Source organism: Hyla sarda, chromosome 1, assembly GCF_029499605.1.
Source record: "Hyla sarda isolate aHylSar1 chromosome 1, aHylSar1.hap1, whole genome shotgun sequence".
Classification (NCBI taxonomy): Eukaryota; Metazoa; Chordata; class Amphibia; order Anura; family Hylidae; genus Hyla; species Hyla sarda.
The window spans coordinates 478,964,045-478,986,152 of NC_079189.1; the positions used below are offsets into that span (position 1 = coordinate 478,964,045).

General features: G+C 39.3%; 1 protein-coding gene across 1 annotated transcript in view; it reads right to left on the reverse strand.

Annotated features, from left to right (window-relative positions):
* The window catches only part of CHSY3 (chondroitin sulfate synthase 3), a 362,113-nt gene that overhangs the window by 284,876 nt on the left and 55,129 nt on the right, over positions 1–22,108 (reverse strand). Inside the window, exon 2 of the mRNA XM_056537288.1 lies at positions 9,087–9,370. Within this exon, the coding sequence (XP_056393263.1) occupies positions 9,087–9,370 (284 nt within the window). The remainder of the gene's footprint in view (positions 1–9,086; positions 9,371–22,108) is intronic.

Sequence of the window (22,108 nt, forward strand, 5' to 3'; positions counted from 1 at the left end):
TTTGTGGCTTATGATACAGGATTCTCTAACAAGAAGAAATAATGGTTAATCTTATAGCAAGTGAAATCCTGTTCTGTCGATTACCTTGGAAATAAATCAGGAGATGATGAAGCAGATAACAAGCGTGTTACATGCAGGCTGCCTTTTTAGCAGGTAATATTTCTAGAAGAGCGTCGCTGGTACGTAATCCGCTCATTTATTTATTATTGGTGATTTTCTACGTTTTACTCGAATTTTCTATTTCTTAAAATATTTTTTTATCTAACCCTTGACCTTATTTATACACCGTTCCAGTAGTATAATTCTCATGTGCATTTATGGTTACCTTGTGGGAATAAACAGAAGTAAAGTCAGAAAAAATACAGAAAATGACTCCATTGGGTTCCTATTGAAGATTCACAAACAATCTAAGCTTTAGCACCCTCTGGTATTAAAATTAACAAACACATTCAATCACTAATAAGTAAGTTCTATGAATGTAATTCATATATATTGGTATGTGTTGTATGAATGCCATTCCCTTCCATAAAGACTAAACCATTGGGGCACTCATTTATTGCACTGCTGCTGCAACTTTACAGTACTAACCCTTATGGACCTCTTGGGGTACATATACTTTAAAAAAAAAATTACATAGATTTCAATTAAAGTGAAATCCTAAAGTAATCTCATCTGACAGCTCAGTATCCAGCCGATCCTGCCATTCCTCCAGTGACCATCAAAGCTGAGTTATGATCAAATCAAAATTGGTCAACTTTAGAGAGGTTATGTGCTGCAGGAGAATATATCCCCTATCCAAAGGCTAGGGGATAAGTGTCGGATCCCTGTGGGGTCTGACTGCTGGGGTCTGACAACATATTTATTGTAAGGATGATCTGGAAATGCTGAATCATATATATGCAATCATTATGCTTCTTTCATTGTACTTTTAACTTAATATTCAAGTAAAAGAAAATTGAGTTGCTTAGATCTCAGTATGCAGCAAGATAAATAATCCTTCAATATTGGATTAGTTAGATATATCCTAGCAGAGAAGATTTGCTGACAGAATTGCATAAAAAACAATGCACCAGGCATTAAAAAAAAATCCTATTTAAATAAGGGCCACAGGTAAATGTAAGAAACTTTGTAACAGATAAAAATGCATCTTTCTTCTCTTATCAGGCTCCTTTACTGTCCCTCCTCCTTCCAAAAACTCATCATTTACTCTTTAAAAACTGCTCGGGTCTCTCTCAAGATGTATCCTTGCAATGCCTGATCAAGTTGCAGCTTTCAATAGAAGTCTATGGTAGGAAAAGAGGAAGGAGGGGAAGTAGCCAGGGAAAAACAGCCATACTGCTCTATAATGTCTTCCATAGTGCTGCTGCTTTTAAGAGTGTATAGAGTCATAGTGGTGAGTAGCAACTCCTCTTCTGTGTGAGCAGCATATGTGAGATAACATAAAGGCTAGTTTGTATCCACTGATTTAGCAACAATGGAAAATTATAAATGAAGCTTGCAGAGCAGAAATCTATTGAAAAATGTCATATACAAGTTATATAATGGCCATAAATGGTGCTGCTACTCATGTACACACAACGGGCGAGATTTATCAAATACCGTGCAGATGGAAAAGTTGACCAGTTGCCCATAGAGATCAATCACATTGCTTCTTTCATTTTTCAAAGGCCTTTTCAAAAATTTAAGAAACAAGCTGATTGGTTGCTATGGGCAAGTGGTCAACTTTTCCCCTGCACATGCACAGGTTTTGCTAAATCTTGCCTAATGGCTTATCCTGAAAAGTTACCTAAAAGAGCAGATGCAGTTTACATAGAAATGTCATCCATTATTTTGCTTATTTGACCTTCTATTGGATATGTATTCTATTTTTTAGTACTCATTCTTAGGTAGATAGGAGGGATAAGGGACTTCCTATGGCTGGTCCAATAATCCAGCAATGTGGTTGCGGGGTAAACCAAACTATGCTGGCGTTTTTAATTAAAGATTATATTCTAGAAACTACCCACAATTTTCAAGGAACAAATAGGATAAAGAAAAAAAAGGACTTCCCTATCGATTATATCCGAGAGGTGCACATTATAAACTGTATGGGACCAAATTGAGTTGTCCATTAAAGGGGTACTCCGAAGGGTACCCTTCTAGTACTTATTAGCAGCTGTATGCTACATTGGAAATTCTTTTCTTTTGAATTTATTTTTTGTCTTGTCCACAGTGCTCTCTGCTGACACCTGATGCCCGTATTAGGGACTGTCCAGCGCAGGAGAAAATCCCCATAGCAAACATATGCTGCTCTGGACAGTTCCTGACAAAGACAGAGGTGTCAGCAGAGAGCACTGTGGACAAGACAAAAATGAAATTCAAAAAGAAAAGAATTTCCTCTGTAGCATACAGCTGCTAATAAGTACTGAAAGGATTAAGATTTTTGTATAGAAGTCATTTACAAGTCTGTTTAACTTTCAGGCACCAGTTCATTTAAAAAACAAAGTTTTCCATTGGAGTACCCCTTTAAAGATTATTACTAAAACTTGCTCGAGGATCCAGATAGGAAAGACATCTTTATCAAGTTCTGCAATTATACAATCAGATAAATAATTCCAAAGCTATTTTGAAGTCATTTTATAACATACAGCTCCCATGACATTTAATCGTATCCTGTAGTTATGAAAGCTGGAATTCTGCTTGTCATGAAATGGCTTGAGAAATAAATTTATGGCTATTTTGCCTTTTCCAAATTGCCCTTTCTTGTAAATAAGCAAGTGGTATGAAATAAAAATGTATAGTAACCACCAGGAAGGATATACTGTATTACCAATTTGATATTTTACCTAGGTGACTCACCATAAATAGGGAAAAGTTTAACTACATTTCAAAGTCTAATGAATGTGATGTCATGGAAGGGAGAAGCTATCATTACAACCCTAAACCCAGTCTGAATAAATCTATACAGCCTTTTACATACAGATCTATTACAGTAATTATCCTTCATTTATGTAGCTTATCATACTATGTAATGTTGTATGCAGAACTATCCTAAAACTAATCTAATCTGTTATTGCTGTAATTACACTTAGGGTAAATTTGTTGCAGATTTGCTACTAAAATTTAAATCAGATTACAGTACAATACATGTGCTTTCAATTTTTTTCCAAATGGAAATTCTGGTAATATGCAGTGCGGGTTTATGGATTTTTATCACAGATTTCTCTCTTTTAATGCATGGGAGTGAAAAATCGACATGCACTGATACAATAACCAAGAAACTGCAGCAGTACTCTGTCCATAGGCATCTTAACCCCTATCCACAGGATAAAGGATAAGTGTCTGATCGCAGGGGGTCCAACCACAATCTCCTGCACAGCACCCCAGTAATTCGCATGCATGGAACGATCTCTGCTGAGTGCCGGATTACTAGCGACTACAGTTCGAAGCTGTGGCCATCATGCCCCCTCGATATATTTACATGGGAGATAAGCTGTATCTCCGTCTCTTCTATAGACTTAAAGGGGAACTCCGGTGGAAAGAAGTAGAAAACAAATGTTTTCAAATCAACTGGTGCCTGAAAGTTAAACAGATTTGTAAATTACTTCTATTAAAAAAATCTTAATCCTTCCAGTACTTATTAGCTGCTGTATAAAACAGAGAAATGTGTGAATTTCTTTCCAGTCTGACAACAGTGCTCTCTGCTGACACCCCTGTCCATGTCAGAACTGTCCAGATTAGAATCATATCCCCATAAAAACCTCTCCTACTGGGTAGTTCCTGAGACGGAGGTGTCAGTAGAGAGCACTGTTGTCAGGCTGGAAAGAACTTCACAAATTTCTCTGTAGTATATCTGTTGTATATAGAAGCTGATAAGTACTAGAAGGGTTAAGATTTTTAAATAAAAGTGATCTACAAACCTGTTTAACTTTCTTGCACCAGTTGATTTGAAAAAACTTTTTTCCCACCGGAGTTCCCCTTTAAATGGAGGGGGTGTGAAGACCACAGCCACTCCGAAGCCTAGCACAACCAGCGATGTGAACATAAATTTTAAAAATGCCGGGGTGTTGGGCCGGAGATCACGCAGGGGTCCCAGCGATCAGATCCCCCGCAATCAGACATCTTATTCCCTATCCTTTGGATAGAAAATAAGATGTCTAGCACTGAATAGGTTTTCCCAAGTCACAAAGTTATCCCCTATCCACAGGATTGGGGATAACTGATTTTGTGGGTTCAACCGCTAGGATCCACCTCCATGTCAAGAATGTTGACCCCAGTTTTCAAGAGTTGTGTGCTCTATGTATTCTTTATGGGAGCTGCATAGACAGCTGAACGCTGTATTCCGCTACTTTTGGCAGCTCCTTTATAGAATGAATGGAGTGGCATTGTAAAAGTGCAACCTGCCAATCCTTTCTAACTGGAGACTGAGCTTTCTTTAGGTTGAGAATGAGGTGGGCCTGAGCGATAGTTATCTCCTATACTGTGGATAAAAAAAAAAAAAACTCTTTAAGAACATCTTTGATTTGTATGAAATGCAATGTATTGCCATCTGTAATGGGCACTGTCAGGCTGGGGAGAAGCTGCTCTAGTGGTTTCTTTTCATATATGTCAGTTTTTAATTTTCAGGAAAAAAAACATTAATACTAGTGAATTATATTAGCATATGATCTCTATAAACAGTATTTGTTTAGGCAGCGCATTTAGTGAAACTTTAAGAAGCATCTCCCCAAAGAGTGTTTTTGACAGGTATTACCATAAAAGAGGTACTCCGGTGGAAAACTTTTTTTTTTTATCAACTGGTGCCAGAAAGTTTAACAGATTTGTAAATGACTTCTATTAAAAATTCTTAATACTTCCAGTACTTATTAGCGGCTGTATACTACAGAGCAAATTCTTTTCTTTTGAGATTTCTTTTCTGTCACGACCACCATTTTAGGAACTGTCCAGAGCAGCATATGTTTGCTGTGGGGATTTTCTCCTGCTCTGGACAGTTCCTGACATGGACAGAGGTGTCAGCAAAGAGCAATGTGGTCTTGAGAGAAAAGAAAGTAAAAAAGAAAAGAATTTCCTCTGTAGTGTACAGCCACTAATAAGTACTAGAAGGATTAAGAATTTTTAAGAGAAGTAATTTACAAATCTGGCATCAGTTGGCATCAGTGCCCCTTTAAGACTATTGCTAAGAACAGTGTTCAAGTTAAATACATAATCTAAGTTACTCTTTTTTTAGTATGGGAATAATAATTTACTAATCTGATACACTGTGAACTGGGGCACCTTCATCTACTCTACAATCTCCGTTGCAGGAACAGATCCGAGCTGAGGCTCTTTTCACTCTGTGTCTGGCAGTGTCTGTCAGAAGTATACATCAGGAGAATTCCCTAACGTATATCTCCGACATATGTCTTTGATGGATGTCACTTAGTGGCATCTTCCAAGAAAACAGCAAAGCACAAAGCAAAAGACAGCTGCACGTCCCAAAAACTGTCAATCTTTTACTTCACATATAAATGGACATGGACACAGTCATGTAATTAAAGTGCAAATCACACAAAAACACTTAAAACACTACATATACTGACCACACAAGAGAGTTAAGGTGGGACATCCTAACTACAATCTTTCATTGAACAAATAAAACAAAGAAACTTTCTTGCCTATCTATAACAATATTATTATTATTATTATTTTTATTATTATTATTATTATTATTATTATGTGCCAACAGATTCTGCAGCACTTTAACATTTAAGGTGAATAAAGACAAGTATAAGACATTACATTATTCCACATTAAATATTCGAGTGAGGGCCCTGCTTGTCAGAGTTTACAGAATACATATCCCAGAGGTGCACATTATATAATGTTAAGGACTAAATTATCTTGTCCATTAAAGATCATTACTAAAACTCGCTGAAGGATCCAGAGAGGAAAGACGTCTTTATCAGTGGTATAACCAGGAAAATAATACCAGAGGGATTTCTGAAGCCATTTTATAACATACAGCTCCCATGACATTTAATCTTATCCTGTAGCAATGAAAACTGGAATTCTGCTTGTCAAGAAATGGCTTGAGAAATAAATTTGTGTATTTTGCCTTTTCCAAATTGCCCTTTCTTGTAAATAAGCAAGTTGAATGAAATAAAAATGTATAGTAACCACTAGGGAGGAAATACAGTGATCCCCCGATCTACGATGGCTCTGACATACGATCATTTTTACATACGATGGCCTCTCAGAGGCCATCGCATGTTGAAGGCAGCATCAACATATAATGCTTTTTTATGTCGGGGCCATCGCATAAACAGCTATCCGGCAGCGCTGACTGCTTCAGCTGCCACCGGATAGCCGTTTACGGTGCCCCGTGTGGTCCGCTGACGATCACTCACCTGTCCTCGGGGCTCCGTAGCGTACTCCTCGGGATCCCCTGCATCGCTGTCACTCTCCTTCGTCGTCATTACGTCGTCGCACACGCCTTCCCGTCCTCCAATAGGAACTGCGCGCATAGCGACGTGATGGCGGCGACGGAGAGCGACGTTCCTAGGCAGCAGAAACCTTCCTGGAGCGTCGGGGACACCCCGGGGATGTGGCAACAGCGATGGAGGGCGACATCCAGGGCAGCGGTTACGAGCGGTGACGGTCTGGAGCGGTGGGAACACGTTAGTATAACCTCCAATACCAGTGGTCTTCAACCTGCGGACCTCCAGATGTTGCAAAACCACAACTCCCAGCATGCCCGGACAGCCAACGGCTGTCCGGGCATGCTGGGAGTTGTAGTTTTGCAACATCTGGTGGTACGCAGGTTGGAGACCACTGTCCTATACTTTACATTGCACAGATCCCTCAACATACGATGGTTTCAAAAAACGATGGTTCATACCATCGTATGTTGAGAGACCACTGTACTGTATTGCCAGTTTGATACTTGACTCAGCATAAATAGGGAAAAGTTTATGGAGTTGCATTTTTTAGGGGAAGGACCTATAAGAATACAGAGAAAATAAACAGTGTCCACATTAAATAAGAATAATGTAGACTCAATTTAAAGTGAAAAAATACCCCTACTACCTGAGAGTCTCATGCTCCGGTAAAGTGAAGCTTCTCTCATTACGCTGTCTTCAGAATCTTCCTCAGGACACTCAGCAGCCTACCCTATTCCATACAGCATACAAACTAACCTTTAGCCTCCAATGGATAATGGGGGGTCTATGAAAACGTTCCCATATACACTAGATTTCCCAAACCAAACGAACACCAAAAATCCAGTAGGAAAATGGCCAAACTGCCCTTTTTCCTACTTCTGTTACGTTTTATGATGGTCTTCCGGATATTTCACTACTAAAATGCCGCCTGGCAGTGACATATTAAACACATTGAGTAGATCATGCTATGAAATGAGGGACATCCTCGAAAAAGATTTATTTAAGAAAACAGTTCCCTGAACATCTGCAGAAGTTTCAGCCACAAGGTCATCTTTATGTTACATACTGTGAGATCCTTAAAAAACAACAGAATCCGGCTTCTGGTCACCACTGAACAAACACATTCTGAAATCCAAAATTCATTCCAAAGTTATGATAAGAAGATTCTGAGTGCAAGACATTGGATAATTTAGTATTTGCAGAAATGCTCCAAATGCCCTTCCCCCGTAAAACATAATAAATATTAGCAAATCAACTTATCTGTGCATTTGTGAATGAGTTTCGCGCATAATGGAAACAAGAAGATTAAATCCAGTCAATGGAAGATTAAATCCAGTCATTTTATCATTATTGCACAACCCAATACTAATTTTCATTTTAGAGAAGAAAGATTTATTTGCAGCCTCCAGAATTAATCAGAAAACCAAGTCATTTTGTGACTTTGCTTCCACAGGTCATATTGTGCACATCTTAACATTTTATTAGGTTTGTTAAAGCATACATAGCAATCTTCTTTCCTCTGCATAACTGTTCCTTCAAATGACAAGCCATAACAGCTTATGGCAGACCAGCACTAAAAGTAAGGTAAGCATCAACGTAGATGATGGCACTAAAATGTCATAGAAGTAGAAAGATCCTTTTTATGCACATTTGTATGTCTTTACGTTAATCTTTTAAGACAAACCTGTCAGCAACGGCATTATAGCATCCGGATCTACAGAGAAGGGACTATTCCTAAGACATAATGAATGAAAAGGATTGGGTATAACTATATGGTATGCTCAACTAATAATCAACCCATGATTTAAAGTACTTGTGCTCATGTGCTATAATGATATAATTTTTTCTTAAAGGAAAACTGTCAGCTTGCTCCCCCCACACTAATCAGCGGTACTGGCTGGTAGTGCGGGGGGACGCTGATCAGTTTGATGCATACCATGCCCGGATCAGCCGCGCCGTTCGCCCGTTATCTTCTTTCTTCTTGATATGCAAATTAGCTGCTAACTGGCATGGGTGGGGTTACTGCATTCATCAGGCACTGTAACTTAACCGCCGCCTGGCACGCAGCACCGCGCGGCTTATGAATATTCATGTTCTCCCTCATCATCTCCTTTTCCTCCCCACTGATTTCCGGACTCCACTGCACTGAAGCGGCTTCCGGGTGTAGACAGGAAGCCAGCACATGCGCAGTGAAATCAGCGGGGAGGAAAAGGAGATGATGAGGGAGAACATGAATATTCATAAGCCAGGCGGTGCTGCGTGCCAGGAGGCAGTTACGTCACAGATGAGGCCGTTTAGCAGCCAATTTGCATACCAAGAAGAAAGAAGATAACGGCGATTGGCATGGCGGATCTAGGCATGGTATGCATCAAACTGATCAGCGTCCCCCACACTACTAGCCAGTACCGCTGGTTAGTGCGGGGGTAGCAAGCTGAACGTTTTTCTTTACAGAGGAGAAAGGGGAGCATGGTGAGTCGGCTACCTTCCTCCATTGCGCAGAGCTGCTCAATGCAGCTAAAAATTAAGACGTTATAATTCTGAAACTACTGTAGGGGACCCCTCTACTAATATTTGTTCACCCGCACTACAATCCAATATATTGGATTTGGTGCAGGTGAACAGCTGTCTGTTTCTCTTTAAATTACTTGAATACATTATATATTACTACTCAGTATCATGCAGACTTACCTCGTAGGACCAGACACATTGAGTTCCACCAAATCGCCGCACACATCGACCCACTTCCACGTCTTCATGTGTTGTATACATTTCACGTAGACATTCACCAATGTGTGGCACCATCCTTCGCAATACCTCCCGGCTAAAGATCATTCCTGGACCTCCCATGCAGAAATTTTCTCCAGGTTCAAGTCCAAGTTTTCCAAGTTCTTCAATATTCCCAAGACCCGTCTGACCCAAATAAAGTGGTTTGCTGCTATTTAGAGACCTCAGAAATTGTTCTAGTTTTTCACCTGTAAAACAAGAATATTAACTTGAATTAATGAGAATATTTAAATATCTACTTACAGAATTAATGGAGATCAATAAAAGCTTTGTCTGAATATCATCCTATTTGTGTTTTGCTACTAAGTGAAGTCATATTGCTAGGATATACTATTACTTATTGATTGGTGGGGTCTTACTTGAATTGGATTGGCTACTCCAAAAATAAAAACACCATGGCACTGAACAGGGCCGAGACTGGCACACTCCACATACATAAAACCAAAAATTGAGAAACCAGTCTCTGAGTATATATATATAAAAAAAAATATAAATGTTTACTGTTACATACATAAGGTTAAAAAACATGAATACAAAAATGGCAATAGGACTACACAGACAGAAAGCAGGTGACAATGATAAGGTGTGCAACATGGATGAGGTAAAGGCAGCAATAGCAAAGCTACAAAGTAGTCACAGTTAAATAAAAGCAACTGCACAAATAAGCAGGATATTCAAATAAGCAGGATTTCTTTTTATTTAACCGGATTGGGTTACAGTTCTCTGCACAGTGATGGCTGGGCCTGATACCGTGCAGGAGAAAAGCTGAGATGCATTTGGTCCCCTTTTTTTCCTAAATGATATTGACTTACAAAAACGTGCTGTAGGCTCTACTACTTTTGTTTCCAAAAACTCTGGATCCCTGATGAAGAAAAATAATGAAAAACTATCCATTCAACAACAGAACTGATAATCATATAAACAACATCCATAAGAAAACACTAAGTCCAGAGTCTGAGGTTTGTGGTAGGTTCCCTAAGCTTCAATTAGGTCAACATGTGGAGCATGAGGTCAGCACAGGGCAGAATTGTGGCTCAGTAGTTAACACCGATGTGTTGGTGGTCCTGGAATCAAATCTGAGCAGAGCTTCATCTGCATGGATTTGCATCTTCTCTCTGCTTTTGTGTGGGTTTCCTCCCACACTCCAAAAACAAACTTGGGTTTTGTTATATCCCCATTGGGGACAGGGAGTGATGTAATAATCTCCAAACAATGCGGCAGAGTTCTCGTTCCACCTTATGATCTGCTATTATTTGTTTTAGGAATGGAAGATGGAGACAATTGAAATTATGCTGAAAACTGTACATAAAGACAGCTTTTGGTTATATAATAGTACAGTACACATAAGGCTAATGTAAATTTTGTTCACACTTGTTATTTAGACCCCACATTAGCTTCCGGGAACTTCTTCTGATACTCAGTCAGCCACCAATTGTGCAAGTTCTCTCACTTTAAAAGATGGGAGAGGCCTGTAATTTTCATCATAGGTACAATTCAACTATGAGAGACATAATGGGGGGAAAGCATAAAGGAAATCACATTGTAGGATTTCTAATGAATTAATTGGTAACTTCCTCTGTAAAATAAGTATTTGGTCACCTACAAACAAGCAAGATTTCTGGCTCTCACAGACCTGTAACTTCTTCTTTAAGAGTCTCCTATGTCCTCCACTTGCTACCTGTATAAATGGCTCCTGTTTGAACTTGTTATCAGTATAAAAGACACCTGTCCACAACCTCAAACAGTCACACTCCAAACTCCCCTATGGCCAAAACCAAAGAGCTGTCGAAGGACACCAAAAACTAAATTGTAGACCTGCACCAGGCTGGGAAGACTGAATCAGCAATAGACAAGGAGTTTGGTGTGAAAAAATCAACTTTGGGAGCAATTATTAGAAAATGGAAGACATAAAAGAACACTGATAATCTCCCTCGATCTGGGACTCCATTGCAAGATCTCACCCCATGGTGTCAAAATGATCACAGGAATGGTGAGCAAAAATCCCTGAAACACCGGGGGACCTGGTGACCTGCAGAGAGCTGGGACCAAAGTAACAAAGGCTGCCATCAGTAACACACTATGCAACGAGGGACCTAAATCATGCAGTGCCAGACATGTCTGGGCCCGTCTGAAGTTTGCTAGAGAGCATTTGAATGATCCAGAAGAGGATTGGGAGAATGTCATATGGTCAGATGAAACCAAAGTAGAACTTGTTGGTAAAAACTTAACTTGTCGTGTTCGAGTAGAAAGGATGCTGAGTTGCATCCAAAGAACTCCATACCTACTGTGAAGCATGGGGGTGGAAACATCATGCTTTGGGGCTGTTTTTCTGCAAAGGGACCAGTACGACTGATCCATGTAAAGGAAAGAATGAATGGGGCCATGGAGTGATCTAGCCAGTTTCCAGATCTGAACCCTATAGAACACTTTTGGAGGGAGTTGAAAGTCCATGTTGCCCAGCGATAGCCCCAAAACATCCCTTCTCTAGTGGAGATCTGCATGGAGGAATGGGCCAAAATACCAGCAACAGTGTGTAAAGACCTTGTGAAGACTTACAGAAAATGTTTGACCTCTGTCATTGCCAACAAAGGATATATAACAAAGTATTGAGATGAACTTTTGTTATTGACCAAATACTTATTTTCCACCATAATTTGCAAATACATTCTTTCAAAATCAGACAATGTGATTTTATGGATTTTTCCTTATTATATCTCACTTAGTTGAGGTATACCTATGATGAAAATTACAGGCCTCTCTCATCTTTTTAAGTGGGAGAACTTGCACAATTGTTGGCTGACTAAATATTTTTGCCCCACTGTATTTGAATGTCATTGGTAACTATGTTATACTATAAAGTACAAAAAAAAAATGTATTTTACATTCAGCTCTATTCATCAGTATAAGAAAACACCCCCAGCTAAAAAAGATGTGCACCAGAGAGGCTGTGGAATAACCTGTAGAACAATAAAGTATTAACTATATGAAGTACTTGTCTGTACTACTATTTACCAGCCTGGCTACCTTTTATTTGTAGAAATATTCCTACTGGAGGCCTTCGCGGCATTAACCAGGATTCCCAGTTTAAATACAACTTCAAGCAGACTGTTCTGTTTTGTATTTTTGTGCATTCCTTCACTTTGTTACTTTTAATTTTGTTTCCTCCAAAGCACTGTGGACTAGTTTAAAGTGGTACTCCGGAGGGGGAAAATATGTATTCAAATCAACTTGTGCCAGAAAGTTAAACAGATTTGTAAGGGTCTTCTATTTAAAAATCTTAAGCCACAATCACAATTGTTATAACCACATATTACAGAGCATCTATACAATGTTAAGAGTATTTTGCTAAGTTAGGCCCCACTGCACTTCTGTTAAGGAATCCATTCAAGAAAGGGCCATGTTTGCCAGTTGAAGGAGATTGTCCGATGATGAAACCTTTTTTCAACGGTCTAATAAATAAACATATATTGGTAAGTAAGGTTATTTTGCTATCTGTCTGTGATATTAATAATGTCAATCTGCTTTTGATGCAAACTCTCTGCTCTGTTGTCTTCAACCCTTTCTCAAGTACATCCTGTAATGGATTTCTTATTCTTGTGTACAGGACACTCTAGCCAGGAATTCAGCCAACTCTTATAGTCCAGAAAGTATAGTAAAAGGGAAATAGATTTGGCTGAATTTTCATCTTGTGTTACCTCTACACAGGAAGTATTGATGTACAGGATGTACACCAGACAGGATGTTGGGCTGAAGACAACAGAGCAGATACTTTGTATCAAAAGCAGAAGAAAAGCATGAAAGACCACAGAAATGTAAAAATGTAAAATAACTTTATTTACCAATAAGTGTTCATTTATTAGACAGTTGAAAATTGGTTTTATCATTGGACTTCCTAAATTGATTGGCACTATGATGCCATAAACCACATGGTACTCACCTGCCAATCAGGCAGGAAGAAACTTAATTAGTATGCATTTAAATGGCACCCACTAAACTAAAATACTATGAGCACCTTATAGATGTTTTTTTATGCTAGTCGTCTATCTAATAACAGATTTCCTCTGTTGCACAATAATACATTTTGGGGCAAAAATTGGAACAATCTGGCTGACAAATCCTCACAGATAGATAATTATTGGGTTGATCTGGTCAAAACATTATGGCCAACTCTCACCGTTATTCAATATTTATAAGATTTACAACACTTCAAAAAAGTTCAATAGGAGGAATTGTTGTGCAATGTGAAACCTGCTGCACAAGTATATTTTAGCAGTTGCTGCATAAAATTCATCATGTGGTGCACGTTACTTCATTTTCGCAAATTACAGGAAGACCCTGGACATTGCAAAAAACTATAGAAAGCTTACACACATTTATACGTCAGTTGGTCACTGGAGTAACTTTGTTAAAAAAGAATAAATTCAGTGCACCAACCAGCGCATATCTGCATACCACTCCCCCAGGAAGTGACAAAAATGACAAAGCCAGTGCAGACAAAATGGAAATAGCACAAAATGAAATGACAATTTTGGCGTAAGTCAATGTGCAAAATAAAAACACACATCACACACAGTTTAGCAGAAGCATGCCAGTTGATTGATCCCCCAATGTGTACAATATTCCATGTTAAAATGAACAACATGAACAACATTCTAGAAAAGATTTTTTGGTATAATTTCTGCGATGTGTTTAGCACATTATGTCTGATCAACTAATGCATATTTCTCTTTGAATTATATTTTACAGGTTTTGCAGCCTAAGGCTAGTTCTTCCTTTTGATTGGGAAGTTGCCTATGGAAAATCAAAAATATATAAATGTATATCTTTGACTTAACCCCTGTTGTCGCTTTTGGGCAAACAAGTAATTGGAATGCAAAAGATACTGTCACCGCTAGACTATAAAATGGCAAAAAATCTATTCTACTTTGAACATGAAAGTGCATATTATTTTAGTAGAAATGGCAAAATCAAAGTTTACTGTAGAGGCATAGTGAAGATCTCATGGTTCAATCAAACATATCCATAAACATAGAGTAACGATAAAAGACCTCAAACACTATATTAATATATTTAAATCAATAATATATACAGATGTACAGTTAGAAGCACTAGAAGAAAACCCAAGATACCTGTTGGCTTTTATTTGCTGATTGTAATATTTAATGAAGAGCAATGAAAGTCCCAGTAGTCTTTAAGTTTGCTTACATACTGGTAGTAACAAACCATTTAAGGCGCCCTCATTAGAAACAGCTATGCACATTTTGTAGTATTCCAGGAAAAGAGCAACAAACCTGGAATTAGGGTGAGGAGTCATAAGGGAAGCCAGGAGATCCCTTAGCTGGTTGCAGAATAGAGGTGGTTTCCAAAATGGCTGCAAACACATGGGAATAAAACCTTCTGAAACAAAGAAAGGAGGACAGAAGTAACAGGAAAGGTAGTGTAATGGTGCTGGATGTGGATCCGCTGACCTGTGTGGCTGATGTCTTGGGCCGTATCAGGGAGCGGAGTCTAAGGTGCCGCTGGTCTTCACCAGAGCTGCCGCAAGGCAGGATGGGCTTGCTGCGGCAGGCGACACCAAGGTCGCTACCCCAGATATGACTAGACCACATAGGAAGCTGGGCGAGGTGAGGTACAGAAGGATGAGGCAAAGGTGAGATCGGACTTGAAAGGTCAAGGCAGGCGGCAAGAATGCGTAGTCAAAATAACGTAGCGGAAGGGTCAAGAACACGGGCAAGCAAAAAGACAAAAGGAACGCTTAATCTCAGGCTATGGGGCACTGAAGATCCAGCAGGGGGCAATGCTGCCTGAAATAACATGGCAGAAGGATCAAGCACCAATCAGTGGTGCACTGGCCCTTTAAATCTCAGGAAGCCAGCGCACGCGCATCCTAGGAGGCGGGGACACGCGCGCAGGGAACCACAGAGCAGTGCAGGAGCAGGTGAGGAACGGGTCGTGATTCGCATGCGGGCGTGTCCCGTAAGAGGTAGGTTTTAGAGGCATGCTCATCGTAACCGGTAGGTTTTTAGAGGGGGCCATACCAGACACTTCACAGTACAATGAGAGAGAGGATGATTTTGGTAGGCCACAATGAGTAGACCACAAGCTGTATGGACTACAGAATGTCCACTCCTTAAACAGAGTGTACATCAAGGCATAGGGTGGAGTGCCATTTGAGCCCATGCAGGCTACTGGGCCCATGGTGGACTTGACTGCCTAGCCTCTCACTATTTGTCTATAGGGTAGAAGGGCACACATTCATTTAAATGTAATAACATTTCATGCAGAAAAATGAGACATATACAGAAAGTTAACCTTAATACAATTTAGAAAGATCTACAAAGTTAAAAATATGTTATTCCTTCTTGGTTAAAAGCTTCCTTTACATGTCTGCGAATTACATAAGGTCTGGAGCAACTGTAAAATGAATGTTCTTAGATGAAAGGGCATTTCTTCATGATTATGATCCAAGATTAAAGTAAGCTTTGATCTTTTGCTGTTTTAACTGCATATAAAATGTAAGCCTTTGACTTCAGTTCATACTACAGCATTACATAAAATTATCTGGCCTATTTAGTCACTTAAGTGATCATGGGAAATTTATTGGAGAGTTGTTGCGAACAGTGCCTATCATCTGTTTAACATTTCTTTATATTGTGGTCTTGTGTTAAAATAAAATAAAAATAAATAAAAAAAAAGTATTGCTTTCCCCAATAATTCTGCACTCATAGTGCCCCATATTGACAAAGTTAACACAGAAATATTTGCAAATTTGTAAAAAAATTTAAATTGTATGGGCATAAGTATACAGACCCTTTGCCATGGGGGAGGGTGGGGGCTCCCATTTCTCATGATCATCTATAAAATATTTCCACACCTTGAATGTAGTCAACTGTGGCAACTTAATTGATTGGAAATAATATGAAAAGACACAGCCCTATAGCTACACAGGTGACAATGCACAGCAGAGCAAAAATCAAGCCATGAGGAGGAAAGAACTGCCTGTAGAGCTCAGAGACAAGATTGTGCGGAGGCACCGATTTGGAGAAGGGTACAATATATTTCTGTTGCACTGGGAGTTCCCAAAAGCACATTGTCCACCATAATTCTTAAGTTTTGAACTACCAGGGCTCTTTCTAGGGCTGGTCACTCCCACCAAAATAAATGATCATAGGAGGAGAGCCTTGCGAGGAGAGGTGGCCAAGATCCCAATGGTCACCCTAGATAAGCTGTAAAGATCCTGTGTGCAAATGGGAGAAACTTCCAGAAGGCCAAGCATCACTGCAGCACTACTCCAATATAGGCTTTATAGACTTTATGGAAGAGTTGCCAAAAGAAAGCCTAAGGGACTTTCAGACTGAGAGAACCAAGATTTTGTGGTCTGATGAAACCAATATTGAACTTTCTGCCCTCAATTCTAAGTGTCATGTCTGGAGGAAATTAGGCACTGCTCATCACCTGCCCACTACCCCCCTACAATGAAGCATGGTGGTGGCAGAATCATGTTGTGGATAATGTTGTGGGGGTGTGTTTCAGCATCTGGGACAAAGAGACTGCTGTTTAGGGAAAGATGAATGGAGCAAAGCATAGAGAAAACTTGATCCAGAGTGCTCTGGACTTCAGAGTATAGAGCATACAGCCAAGACAACATAGGGACGACACTATTACCTTTAATGGCCCAAATAGAGCCCTGACTTAAACCGAATCGAACCCAAGCCAATCTCTGTGAAAAAAAGTGAATAAAGTTCATTTAACCCCTCCCCTAATAAAAGTTTGAATCACCCCCCTTTTCCCATAAAAGAGAAACAGTGTAAATAAAAATAAACATATGTGGTATCGCCGCGTGTACAAATGTCCGAATTATAAAACCATATTGTTAATTAAACCACGCGGTCAATGGCGAACGCGCAAAAAAATTCAAAAGTCCAAAATAGTGCATTTTTGGTCACTTTTTCTATCATGAAAAAATGATCAATAAGTCCTATCAATGCAAAAATGGTACCGCTAAAAACTTCAGATCACGGCGCAAAAAATGAGTCCTCATACCCCCCCCCCATATGCGAAAAAAAAAAGTTATAGGGGTCTGAAGATGACAATTTTAAACGTATACATTTTCCTGCATGTAGTTTTGATTTTTTCTAGAAGTACGACAAAATCAAAACAATATAAGTAGGGTATCATTTTAACCGTATGGACCTACAGAATAAATAGAAGGTGTAATTTTTACCAAAAAATGTACTGTGTAGAAACGGAAGCCCCCAAAAGTTACAAAATTACATTTTTTTTTTCAATTTGGTCTCACAATGATTTTTTTTTCTGTTGCCCCGTAGATTTTTGGGTTAAATGACTGATGTCATTACAAAGTAGAATTGGTGTCGCAAAAAATAAGCCATCATATGGATTTTTTGGTGAAAAATTGAAAGAGTTATGATTTTTTAAAGGTAAGGAGGAAAAAACGGAAATGCAAAAACGGAAAAACCCCAGGTCCTTAAGGGGTTAATGGAATTCTATGGGGTACGTAGAGTTCCACCATGGTTGTTATTGTAACAATGTCTCAGAAAATATGAACCAATAAAATATTGAAAACATGCAAATAAGCCTTTATACAAATAAGCCTTTACACATATGAGCCTTAACATCATTTCCATACACACACAACTATCTACAGTATATATAGTACATATCCATACACATATTTGCACACAAACACTTTTACACATTAGTTTATTTGTGCACAGTCATATAATCCCACAACTATTGGGCAGAAGCACACATACATAAATAAAGGACCATGGACCTATAATGTAGTCTGTCAGGTTCTGTCATGGTGTTCAAAAGTTTGATGGGAAGAAGTCTTCCAGTCAGATATGACTAAATCTGCAACAGAGTGTCCAATGTAGGTGTGAATACACCTTTATCTCTCTGTTGGCTGAAAACATACCAGCCAGCCATTCAGTGCCAATGATGGAGGAGGTCCGGTTCTTCACAATTTTGAGTAAAATGCAACTTTCTATAGACAGTAACCACAGAGGGCTGAGGGGTCAGAGGAGAATGGTAGACTTCACACAAGGCTAGGTTCACACTACGGAATTTCTGCCTGCAATTCCGCTTTGAAATTGAAGACAGAAATTCTGCTTACTAAAATGTACCAGCTAGTCAATGGGTTTTCCGTTCACCAATTCAAACTTTGTCATTTTTTAAGCAGAATTTGTGAGCGGAAAATTTGCTTTCAAATTTCTGCCTGAAGAATGGTGGTGCTCATTCTTTAGATGGTTCTACTCGCGGAAGATTTAGCCGTCTATTGGGGATGGCAATGTCTACGCGGTCCTAGCACCGACTGGCCATACTCGTTTCGCCATTCACACTTCTGAATTTCTGCTTGCGGAATTCCGCAAGCGGAAATTCAGAAGTGTGAATGGGAGTGCAGAATCCCATAGAAACCTATGGGCTTTAATTTGAGGCGGGATTACGCAAGCAGAATTCCACATGCGGAAATTCTACCTTTTGAATAGACCCTAACGCTACGTTCACACTACAGAATTTCATTGTGCAATTCCGCTATGAAATTGCAGGCAGAAATTCTGCTTACTAAAATGTACTGTATAGTGAACGGGTTTCTGTTTACAAAGTCACACTTCGGAATTTGTGAAGCGGAATTTGTGAACGGAAAATCTGCTTGAAAATTTCGCCCTGAAGAATGGCGTTGCTCATTCTTCAGGCGGAAATACTTGCGGAACACATTGCAGTCTATTGGAAACTACAGTGTTCGCACGGTCCTAGTGTGCTGGCCTAACACGGAATCTCCGGGTGGAAATTTTCTGCCCAGAGATTCTGCAGTGATAACCGAGCCTAACATCATTACCAGACAGGAGGCTGCAGAAACAAGTGAGACTGCTTAGAAGGTAAAAGTGGCTGACATTTTTATTACTGAGCAAGGGAGAGAGTTCATTTGAGCTTCTGGCTTGGTGCTGACACTGACCATGGATGCAACTCCGACTACAAATTCAAAAAATGACAACTACAGTAGATAACAAAATCTGCTGAAACAGCGATTATCAAGACAAAATACCAAAACCAAAGTAAAGGAGTTTATGATGTGCGTCTTACTTTAACCCCTTAAGGACTCAGCTCATTTTGGCCTTAAGGACTCAGACAATTTAATTTTTACGTTTTCATTTTTTCCTCCTCGCCTTCTAAAAATCATATCTCTTTTATATTTTCATCCACAGACTAGTATGGGGGCTTGTTTTTTGCGCAACCAGATGTCCTTTGTAATGACATCACTCATTATATCATAAAATGTATGGCGCAACCAAAAAACACTATTTTTGTGGGGAAATTAAAACGAAAAACGCAATTTTGCTAATTTTGGAAGGTTTTGTTTTCACGCCGTACAATTTACGGTAAAAATGACGTGTGTTCTTTATTCTGAGGGTCAATACGATTAAAATGATACCCATTATTATATACTTTTATATTATTGTTGCGCTTAAAAAAAATCACAAACTTTTTAACCAAATTAGTACGTTTATAATCCCTTTATTTTGATGACCTCTAACTTTTATATTTTTCCGTATAAGTGGCGGTATGGGGGCTCATTTTTTGCGCCATGATCTGTACTTTTTTTTTATACCACATTTGCATATAAAAAACTTTTAATACATTTTTTATAATTTTTTTTTTAATAAAATGTATTAAAAAAGTAGGAATTTTGGACTTTTTTTATTTTTTTTCGTTCACGCCGTTCACCGTACGGGATCATTAACATTTTATTTTAATAGTTCGGACATTTACGCACGCGGCGATACCAAATATGTCTATAAAAAATGTTTTTTACGCTTTTTGGGGGTAAAATAGGAAAAAACGGACGTTTTACTTTTTTATTGGGGGAGGGGATTTTTCACTTTTTTTTTACTTTTACTTTTACATTTTTTTTACATTTTTTTTTACACTTGAATAGTCCCCATAGGGGACTATTCATAGCAATACCTTGATTGCTAATACTGATCTGTTCTATGTATAGGACATAGAACAGATCAGTATTATCGGTCATCTCCTGCTCTGGTCTGCTCGATCACAGACCAGAGCAGGAGCCGCCGGGAGCCGCACGGAGGAAGGTGAGGGGACCTCCGTGCGGCATTATGAATGATCGGATCCCCGCAGCAGCGCTGCGGGCGATCCGATCGTTCATTTAAATCGCGAACTGCCGCAGATGCCGGGATCATTATTGATCCCGGCACCTGAGGGGTTAATGGCGGACGCCCGCGAGATCCGCTCCGATGCCCGCGGTTATGCTTAGGACGTAAATGTACGTCCTGGTGCGTTAAGTACCACCTCACCAGGACGTACATTTACGTCCTGCGTCCTTAAGGGGTTAAATGCTAATAGTAAACATTTACCGTATCAAATTAGAGAGCACGTTGGTGAGATTTGCTAAATTCTCTCTTACAAAAAACAAGTTTTGTATCGTTTGGAAGTCAGGATATGTAAGTACTCAACCATTATATACTGCAGCTCTTATATAAAGTGAAGAAAAATATGTATATACAAGTACCATGCTTTTCAATTCACATCACAAGGCGAGAATTTAGTCACTGAGGAAACAGTAACTGCACTAATGGGAAAAAAAGACCACTGAAAGTAAAGCCATACATTACAAAAATATGGATTATGGGAGCCACACAGGAAAATTATTGGGCAACTAAGGAGTCAGTGTAAAAAATGGGAAGCAATAACTTAAAGGGGTACTCTGGTGGAAAACATTTTTCTTTTTTAAATCAACTGGTGCCAGAAAGTTAAACCAATTTGTACATTACTTCTATTAAAAATCGTAATCCCTCCAATACTTATTAGCTTCTGAACACTACAGAGGAAATTATTTTCTTTTTGGAACACATAGTTCTCTGCTGACATAACGAGCACAGTGCTGTCTGCTGACATCTCTGTCCATTTTAGCATATGTTTGCTATGGGTATTTTCTCCTCCTCTGGACAGTTGTTAAAATGGACAGAGATGTCAGCAGAGAGAGCTCTGTGTTCCAAAAAGAAAATAATTTTCTCTGTAGTATTCAGCAGCTAATGAGTATTGGAATGATTAAGATTTTTTAATAGAGGTAATTTACAAATCTGTTTAACTTTCTGGCACCAGTTGATTAAAAAAAATAATAATAAATAAAGGTTTCCACCTGAGTATCCCTTTAACCAATTGGTAATGTCAAGAAATTATATACATTGCAGACAGGGATCAATATGAGGGAATATGTTCTGTGTCCACTGCTTCTAAATCTACTGAAGCTAATATATAGTAATAACTATTTTCCAAACAGAAAGAACAATAATCTCCACAAGCTTCTCCAGCTCCAAAGAAAATCTCAGATTCATCAATGTTTTTCAGGGACCCAGGGAAAAAGTTTCTTATCCTTAAAGGAAATCTGTCATCGGTGTCACCTGCACTACCTGTCGGTACGTTCTGTGCTCCGGTTCTCCGGCTATGTTCCTCCGTTGTTTTTGTTCTGGAGCTAATTGGAGCATGGGCGGAGCTTCCTGACATCAATAATGCTGTTTACTATGAGAGGGACCCAGCAGAGAAGCTGCAGTAGTGACGTAGGAAGCTCCACTCATGCTCCAAGTCAGCCCTGGAACAGATGAAACAGAGGAAGATGGTAGGAGAAAACTGACAAATTTAATTGCAGAGTTGGACAACCATTTAAAGGGGTACTCCGCTGCTCAGCATTTGGAACAAACGCTGGAGCCAGATGCTGGGAGCTCGTGACTTTATAGCCCCGCCCCCTCATGATGTCACACCTCACCCCCTCAATGCAAATCTATGGGAGGGGTGTGACAGCCATCATGCCCCCTCCCTTAGACTTGCATTGAGGGTGCAGGGCATGACGTCATGAGGGGGTGGGGCTATGACATCACGAGCTCCCG